The sequence below is a fragment of the Poecilia latipinna genome, unplaced genomic scaffold (genome assembly GCF_001443285.1).
Source record: "Poecilia latipinna isolate Pla-1442-1.1 unplaced genomic scaffold, P_latipinna-1.0 Scaffold322, whole genome shotgun sequence".
Lineage (NCBI taxonomy): Eukaryota > Metazoa > Chordata > Actinopteri > Cyprinodontiformes > Poeciliidae > Poecilia > Poecilia latipinna.
This window is the reverse complement of record NW_015112938.1, coordinates 193775-203880: the sequence shown is the minus strand read 5'-3', so window position 1 is coordinate 203880 and position 10106 is coordinate 193775. Positions and strand designations below refer to the sequence as shown.

Here is a 10106-nt window from a genome sequence, read left to right as displayed (position 1 = left end):
TTTGAATTTTTGTCTGCAATATACAGCCTTTTTGTTGAGCATTTTAAGTTTAAAAGTTATTTTTTTTGTAGACTTGTGTTGTAGAGGGTATACCAAGCAAGAAGGAAACCCAACTTTTTTTTTTTTTTTTTTGCAAAACAATGAAGTTCTTTGGATTAACTTGAGGAGGGGAAAAAAAGCACGTTTGAAAATCGCCTGAGGCGTTGTCATTGCCATGTCCTTGAGGGATGTAATATCTTGCATTCTAAAATTACGAAGCAGCCACTTATTATTCACTACGAAGCTGTTGTTTTTTTTTTTTGTTTTTTTTTTTCTATTTTGACAGATATCGTTCTAACACAAATGCCTATACTACATGGTTGTCTGCTTTCTTTATTAACTGTGCACAAGAAAACCTCTGGAGAGCTGTTTTGTGTTCAAGTGTGGTGATTAAAACAAAACAAATCAATCAAAGTTGCTGATCTCATGAATCACTCTGGAAGAAGTCACCTCTAAACTCGGTCCCACAGCATCCATTAGACTTCCTGCGCTCAGCTGGCAAATCCCGTTCGACTGAGTGACAGTTAGCCTACATGACCAAATTTCATTTTGCTGCCAACAACATTGTGGACCGCGCTCAACCTGACCACTGTCTCAGCTTTTCCGGGCCGGTGCTCTAATACTTCTGCTCACAGATTTCCTCAGGGACTCCAGCCCTACGGAGGGCAAGCCTTTTCTGCCTCGTGACATACCTGAGCCTACTGCCGATGACAGCGCCGGCTTTAAGAATGTGTCGGGAATTCAACAGGCTTTTGAAAAAGATATGGCTGAATTGGCCGTGATGGGGCTTCAGATCCTTTCTTCCCAGCGGTCCAAATGTTGCCTAAGAATAATCACATTCACTGGCCTGTAAAAGGTCTTATAGATGTATTTTGTACGTTTTTTTTGTTTGTTTTTTTTTTTAAGAACGAAAAAACAATCAAAATAAAATCTACCGCTTATTTGCACCGATGTCTCGACTCATTGTTTTACGGCTTACGGCTCTCATAACTCTTAATGTTGTTTATGGCTGTGGCAGGCAGCTGCTAAACAGAGAGAATACTCTAAAATCCGACTGAGAGCCCAAAAGAAAACAGAGCAGCTGGCGAGCAGCTAAACATGGAGAAGCGTTCAGCATACACATTCTCTCAGAGGTTGCAGACATAAAAATCAGAGATAAAACTGAAGTAAATCAAGAAGTTTATAGTGCAAATGTACAGTTAGCCTGTTTGCCACATACATTATTGTATTAGTGAAAAAGATTATGATACACAGTCACCATAACCAGGCATAAAATGATACATTCAGCTCAGGAGTCAGTATTACTGGGATCACAACTTTACCGTGGGAGATTAGGAAATCCATCAAAAGTTTTAAAAAAAAGTCCTAAATATTATTTTAAATAAGGAGCTTTTAATAATCGTGCTAATGTTTCACTTGTTCATATATTGTTGCTTTTAAGCTTTTCTAAAAATAAGGCCTTCTCTCATTCAAAATGTCCTGTATGTATTTTGTTGAAAATACATCAGCTTTAAAGCCTGTTTTAAAGATTTTTTTGTCAGGTTTGATTGGACTAAATATTTTGGATGTTAAATGACTGGTGGTTAAATTCATGAAAAATAATTTTAAGAAGTAAAATAAGCAAATATCTCCCCCCATAACGTATCCTTTTTATTTCAGCAGTGGTGCTATTCTCACTGAGCTAACAAATCGGTTGTATCTTTTCTGTTACTCTACCAATGATTTGTCTTTTGTTTTTCAGTAGAGCTGCTTGTTACGACTTCCAAGTTATACAATAATAGTTCACATAAATGTGGTAAAATGTATTTCCACACAGCAAAAAGTTAAATCCTGATAGCCAAAGGTAAATATTTTTATAAGATCGTTAAAAAAATAATCAAAATGAAGCAACGCTGCTGGTGGCAATCGCAATATTTATCACTAATATGTTTTTAATAGCGAGGATTTTTTGCTTTTTATGGTTATTTAGGGTGTACTAGATAACCATAGTAATAACCAAAGTAAATGCATTTGCATTTACTTTGAATAGCTTGCTGGGTTTTTTTTTGTGTGTATTTTCTATATACATGACTGTCCCTGCCTAACATACGATTTATAATTATGTAATTTATAATGTAAATTATAATGTAATTTAAACATGCCCCTAACATTGGTTACTGATAATCACAGCATCAAAATGTATGCTGGTGTTATCCTTGATGGGATAATAAAGCCACACTAGATCATCACAGCTTTTACTGGTAATACTTCAACATTTAGTGCGTAGCTGTAACTGAACTGCTTATGTTTTTTCATTAGACCAATAGATAGTCATTTCCAATGAGATGAGGCTTATAATCTGTGTGTGTGTGTGTGTGTGTGTGTGTGTGTGTGTGTGTGTGTGTGTGTGTGTGTGTGACTGCCGTCCAGATGTTTGAACTGATGAAGATCTATCCGTGATTGAAATGTTATTAATAAAGGCAGTGAAAATCAAGTGCGCCGGGATTTTTTGCAGTTGTTTCCCTCCTACTCAAAACTTTATACACAATTCAAACGATCGCTTTGGATTCGAAGGGGAAAAAACTCAAGGGTGGGTTATATTTTAATGCAAGAAAATCCCTATAAACTCAAGGTGAAAGCATTTTCCTTTGTCATATAGAAAATAATTATGACCCGCTCTTGAATTAGCAGCTTTAGTTTATTGCACTACAGGGAAAAATGGGATGCGGCTGCAAAGGGTGTCAGCACTCTGTTATCCCGACAGTTTAACTACATGCCGTACTCCTGAGATTCCTTCACCAGATTTAGCTGCAGATGCTGTTCAACCTGTTGAAGACATAAAGCAGAGCTGACAGAGTTGCTTACAGGCACAGAGGGTGAATCATTTGTGCAACAAACCATAAGTGGAATGACCTAGACAGATTCTACAATTACTCAAAACCGCGTACAGCCTGGCAGCGGGGTTAGCAAGAAGAACTGACTAAATGCTTCCCGCCTGTAATTGTGTTGGGAGGCAAGTGTGCAAACTAACTCAGCAGGTGACCCAATTTTTCACAGCGATGTTAGCAGATTAGGCTTGATTGCAAAGTAGATATGCAGTAACGAGTGCTAATATATAGAACAGGATCTGTGCGAGCCGAAGGTTCAGGGTGAGCATAGATGCAAAGGCGTCTATTTGCGTTGTTGACAGCAAAGTTGCGATTACAGTTCTAACCAGATATTTGCTTGCAAAAAAAGAGAAACTTTTTTTTTTTCAATTATACGCATCAAATCACTTTTTTTTCCCCCTCAGTGTTTATATGAGCTAGGATTTCCAAAATAAAATGATTTATATCTGCAAAATACCAGAATGATGAGCCTGTTTTTAAAACCAAATTTGGAAGCTTACATGGATTTTCTTATTATTTAGTGGGATTTTCTTTTAAACTGTGTGATTGATTAGTTGAAATGTTGGCCTCCTGATAGAACTGTTGGTCACAACTTAATTCATAACTTTTTTTTTTTTTTTTAGTATTCTCCAAAAATAAACAAACCAAAATACAACTTTGTAACTAATTCTCTGCTATGTATGATCTCTTTGCCCATTCGGAAGACACATTTATACGCCAGCTTTAATTTTCTGGCCGATGGCTTGAGATAATGCTTTGGTATTTCCACATAAAGCTGTTTCCTCGTTGTGACTTCTATTTTGGGAAGTGTCCACATGCACATCGCAATGTGGATGGTGTTCTCAGGCTTGCAAGTTTCACCTTTCTTTCCCTCCAAATATAACTATCAACTTTAACTCATAAGATAAAAGTTTGCCTTATAGGATCATGGGACATGTCTCCAAAACTTAAAGCTTATGTCTCTGAGGTAGTTTTCAAACGGCAACATGTTGTTTTTTTTTGTTTTGTTTTGTTCTTTTGTTGTTGTTGTTGCTTTTGGAGTAACGGCTTCTTCTTTTCTGAGTGGCCATTCAGCCGATAGCAGAACAACACTTGTTTCGCTGCGGATAATGACTTTTTCTTATCAGCTTCAGTCAGCCTCGTCACAAAATCTTCCGCTATTGTCCCCTGATTGACGGACACATTTTTCAGCACGGCTTTTCAACACCGCAACACAGAATTCATCTAATTTCTGAACTGCACTTGGCGAGACATTTTCTTGCTCTTTATTCATGCATAACATCGTTTGAATGGATTATTGTGGCATATAGACATGTTTACCTAAGGATGAACCAGAGCTGTGACTATCAGCAATTTTGCATCTTATATTTTGCTTGATTTCATTAGATTTTTTTCATGTTTTTTGCCCTAAAACGCATAAATGCTGTGAATTAACCTATAAGAAGTTCACAAAGCTGCAGCATCATAATCTGGGTTTTTCCTAATTATCTATAGGGATTATAAACTGTGTATTGTTACAGCCAAAATTATCTATACTACTGGCAGATTAAGATTGAAAATGATACCCTACCTTCTTTTCACATTTCATCAAAAATAGCATGTAAAGAATTAGTTTCCATACCCTTCTTGATAATCAATTATAATTGTTGACCATCTTGTAATACTGTATTTCCACCGATTAATTTTTGATGATGAGTTTAAAGTTGTTTAAGGCTGGAAGGGCTGTTTACCATCGCTCTAATCTTTTGCTCACTGCATACATTCATAATCAGGTTCAAGTCAGAACTCCAACCAGTTTGCTCTGAAATGTTGATATTATTCCAGCCAGGAAAAAAAAAGCAGGTTTTTAAAATTAAAAGATTACTTCAAACCCAGACCTGCCATGGAAAGAATCATTTTAGTAAGTATTTTATGTAGATTACACAATCTGAAGTAAACAATAAAAGAAAATTATCTCACATTATTCTTGCGCTTAGCAAACAGAAATAATTGGATCATCCCAGATGACCTTAAACATGAAAGTAAAGGGTTAATCTGACTTTTTATTCAGAGTGGAAAAAAGGCAGGTTGTGTGCAAATATCTACTTTCAAAAAAATAAGAGACTAAAGTTATAGGATACGCCTTTTTACTTGTACTCTACTATCCTACAATTTGCATGCAATTCCAGGCTAAGAAGCACACGTTTGACCTTATTATCTGTTTGTTAGGTACTAAACGTGAGCGTGATGGAGGGAGAGCAGATAACAGTGGAGGACACAGGTGGTCAAGAACCTTTCATTCTCGCCAATGAGTCGGTGCTGATGAGGGGCCTTGTTCTGCGCAGCTGGAGCAACCAGATCTCGATTCGTTTCCGTGGCAATCAGCGGCTCAATTCAGGATTCCTCCTGCTGCATTACCAAGGTGAGCCAAGTCCATTCAAATTTGATCAATCCAACAATTGTTATATTCATCTGGTTCACAACAGGTTGGCATAGAAAATTAGGCATTTGTAAGCAACCTTTTTTTTCTTTTTCCAAAATTTTTTATTTTTTTTTTTTTTTTTTTTTACCACTTATTGATTTTGGAAAGTGCAATAACATAAAAGTTAACTTTATTTTTAACTCAGTTTGTAGAGAAGTGTTTGTTTATCACATAATACTCCCACAGGATCTACGTGGAAAAGCAATAAATTCTGTTCAGCTATCACATCATATTTGTGGAGCCACAGATATAATGAAGTGGTACAGTTCACTGCACAGTGGACATTTTGTCAACTGTCAGAAATGCTTGCCAGATTTAACCGTGTGAAAATAATGCTTTGACGTTTGATTTTTCATTTAAAGAAAAGACTTTAAAATGCACAGCCACCTCACACAATCACATATCTCCCACCCGTTTCAACTGATGTGAAGCTATAGATAATGATGATTTGCTTTTCTTCACATCTGATCCTGTGACATGCAGCGTGACCTCCGGCTAACCCAGGCTACCGAGGAGGAATTAGTGTCTCAGCTCAGAGACGTACTATTTGCTACTGCAACAAATGTTGACCAGTGATTTTCAGGGTGCTGGAGTCTCTCAACAGCAAACAATGTTTTATCTCACATGGAGGAAAGCCATTATAACGCCTGTTGAACACAGGATAACTAGGTCAAGATCGCTGCTAAAAGATTCAGACATGTTGACTAAGCCATAGACAACTTCATCATTTGTTTCTGAACACATACAGCTGCAGCCCTCCATGAGTTTCCATCCTGATCCTCCTGACCTTGCTCCTCCTCTTTGCGTTTTGCTGAAATGACTTGCAAACTGCTAGTTTGTCTTATAATGTGTGCAGATGGATCTTAGAGAAAATGTTATTTTCTTTCTTCCTTCATTTTGGGCTTAGATATCTTTACGAATATTATTACTAATATATTATTAATGACTACTGATGCTGCAGCTTCACTGGGTAAGTAGACCAGCATCCAGGAGCCGAGGATCCTCAGGGATTCGTGATACTGATCATTAAAAAAATGTTGTGATCCGAACCACAATTCGATACAAAGAATTGGATCTGGACATTTATTAAACACATACTTGAGGAACATTATGGTAACATTCTTTCATGTTTATCTCAACATTTTTTTTAGTTAATCTCCCCTACTTTGGTGTGGCTTAAGAATGAATACATGCTCGCTTTGATACAGAATAAAAAAAATTGTAAGCACTTCTAAGATGGAATACATAAAAAAAAGTTAATCAAAATCTTACCTGGTGAGGACATCCAATGCGATTTGATTACTTTAGAGAAGTTAAGATTCTTGATTGGATACAATATTTGATGTTTTTCTAATCTGAAATTTTTTTTTTTCTTTAATATTTTGTTTTACCAACCAATGTCAAATATTCGTAGCTGCTCACTGGTGTCAGCAGGTTTCAGGGAAATATTTAAACATAGTGCTTCAAATGGTTTCTTCCTCTCATTCGTTCTTTCTTTCTTTCTTTCTTTCTTTCTTTCTTTCTTTCTTTCTTTCTTCCTTTCTTTCTTTCTTTCTTTCTTTCTGACTGCTCCTTTTAGTTTGGAGGCAAATCAATACATGGAAACATTCAATAGACCAGAAAAAGTTTTATGTTAATACAAAAATATAAATTTTGAACCAAGAACAAAAAAAAGCTGAAGTTGTTAAATTAAAGCCAAGCCATTATTAAGGCGCAGATCTCATCTGTACTATAATGCAATGTACAGTAAGAATGTAGCAACACTATACTGTAAAGTCAGGAAACAAACAACATGTCAAGGCTTTTTCCCACATGGCCATTCATCATAAATCTTGGAGTGAATCCTAAGGTGGTGATCCAGCACTACGACGACAAGAGTACAAACCGTGTCGCCAGAAATAAAGTTGCTCTTTTCCCAACCTCTATAAATATGATCCATACATTCTTCACAAACGTCCCTTGCTTTTTGCATGACATTGATCTTCTGTGCCGCTAACAATGTCTGTTTATCTTAGCAATAACACAAAGCGACCACCAATTACATGCCCCATCGATTTTAGCTGATGGGGGGAAGCCAGTGTACAAAGCATTCGCTCCTCTACTTTAATAGGACATTTTTGGTCAGTTAGAAAATGAAATAAAGCATCTAAACATTGGCGCTGACGTGAGATGAATCCACCCTTCTCGGTTATGTGGATATTATTGTGTGGTCTAGGCCAAATGATGACAGTGACAGGTCATTACACTGACAAGTCATTACAGATTACACAAGCAAAAGTAGTGATGCAGAATAGCTATGGACAGATGATGATAAATTGTATTTCACTGTAAATATCTAAAGAGTAAATCTTTAATGTGATCCAATAGGACAGTGACAAATGTGTTGATGTCAAAATCCATGTATTATTTCACTGTAATTTTACATGCAACGGATTATTATTCACCCTTACAACTCTAGCTTGCTTTTCCATTAATCCTTTGAAAATTGCAGTGCCTTTCATGTAAGTGACTTTTTTTTTTGTTGCTCATTTCATCATGTAAGAGCCAGAAATATCAGTGTGATTTATTGGAATTTCATCACAAAATGGTGTCATATTGGGAACTGAAAGTATACTTTTGGTAAATTAAAAAAAAATCTGAAACATGTGTCATGAATTGGTTTTCAGCCCCTTTTACTCTGGCACCTCTAAAACAGAATCCAACCAGTTGCCTAATTTAGTTAAGTCTCAACCTGGGTGCAATTTAATCTCGGGGTAAAGTTGTTTTTAACGTTGTGACTTTGTAACAGGGACAACAAATGAAAAACTGCCTTTGGCTAACGCTGCGGATTTTTACTTCATTTGTTCTGTAATGTGCACCATCTCATCCCAAACTAATGCCGTGCAGACCAAATCAATAAATTAGAATCTTATTAAAAAGTCCATTTACTTCAGTCACTACATCCACAAAGTGAAGCACATTATGTAGATTAATTACACACAGACTGATGCTTTCATGCATGCCTTTATTTGTGTTTATTGTGATGAATTTCTGCTTACAACTAATGAAACAAATGACATTTAATATTATAATACTATATTAGACCAATAAACAATGTAATTTTCATGCAGAAATGTGAGCTTAATAAAGAAACATGAGTCATACCTACTTGAGAGTTGTTATTTTCAAAAATTACTTTTGATCTGACAAAGGAACCTCAGTTGAACGCACATTCTTATTTTTTTAATTTTAATGACAGTACATCATATCCTGGACACATTATCCCCACTGCAATGTATAGTAGAGAGAGCATCATGCAACAAGGAGGTTTTTTTTTTTTTTTTTGTTCCGACTGGGACAAGAAACTGGTCTGACTGAATAGATGCGGCATCTAAATATAGGACAATCCTGAAAGAAAACCTTTATAATCGACACCTGCGTTGAGTTTCACCTTCCAGAAGGACAACATTCCCTAAACGGACAGCCAACGTGGGTCATTGTTCTTTCTACTTCTGTACCTCAAACATTTCCCCACACCGTACATAAAAGTAAAGGTTTTACATAGCAGCACTTTATGTAGACTCATCATTAATCAAAGGTTTTAAATTTACATCAGAATGAGGAGCTTCAAATCAAATACCAATACTAAAGCCGGGAGGCAGCCCGCTATCTCCACTGACCGTGCAAACAAGCAGTAGAAAATTTAATAGGGTTGAAAGTGACAACTACAATTTCTATTTTATTTTATTCTGAGTTCTTATGAGTTCTTTTAAGGTCAGGAGAGTCGTATCTTTACATCAAAAATCTCCACTGGCCAAAGCAACAACCATTTTGTTTAGATTGAGAAATATTCATGTGCTAGAATGTCCCTGTTGAAGTCCAGAAACAAAGAACGAACAAATGTTTGTTTGTCTCTAGGGGCGCAAGACAGCCAAACCCCACAAGGCCGATAGTGGTAATTACAGAAAACTTAGTTCTACAAAATATTGGCTGAGGCGTGATTGATAGACATGCACGTGACTCTTTTCATATTTGTACTTCTTAAATAATTGAAAGTAGGTTTTTCAAACCTATTCACAATTATTTATTACTTAATGTTGCTCTGTAAAATGCAGATAGAATACGGAAAAGTTCCAGGTTGTAATGGGATACAATTTCAAAAAGGTTAAATGCTTGTAGTAGTATCACTTGTTATGTTGATGTTCTCCCTTTACAGAAAAAAAAATTATTATATTAAAAAAAATAAATCTAACTAAAATTTGCTGCAACTCACTTTATTCCAGCACAGTCAATTTAATTTAATACTGCCAGGCAAGTCATATCTTCAGGATTAATTTATTTTTACAAATCAATTAATCCTGATTTGTAAAAAGTTGCCCACCAACAACCAAAATGCCAACAGATTGCACTAAATCTTCACATTGGCTTTTCTTCCCACCTCCTGTCCTTCAACAGGAAAACTCTTCTAAAAGATCCCTGGTCAGGACAGGCGGCCATCTGGCTTCACCGGCCGGGGGTAAAGAGGACAGAGTGACAGACCAGCACCAGGTCCAAGGATACTTTGCTGTGGGCGGGGAGAACAAAACCAAAAACAATCAGGCAGTTAACATACTGTAATTGAGCAGAACATCAATTCAAGAAAAAACACAACACACACAAAACAAAACAAAAATACAGACATATAAAATCCCCATTGCAGAGGCTTATAAAAGCTGAAAACTAATAAATAAATCACCAGCTTCAGCAAATTAAAGAGAACT

At 36.3% G+C, this 10106-nt stretch overlaps 1 protein-coding gene across 2 annotated transcripts in view; it reads left to right on the top strand.

Moving 5' to 3' along the window:
- LOC106949062 (seizure protein 6 homolog) overlaps positions 1–10106 on the top strand; it is a 116759-nt gene that overhangs the window by 79597 nt on the left and 27056 nt on the right. For both annotated transcript variants that reach the window (XM_015035057.1, XM_015035058.1), the window contains exon 4: positions 5115–5307. In XM_015035057.1, coding sequence (XP_014890543.1) covers positions 5115–5307 — 193 coding nt within the window. The remainder of the gene's footprint in view (positions 1–5114; positions 5308–10106) is intronic.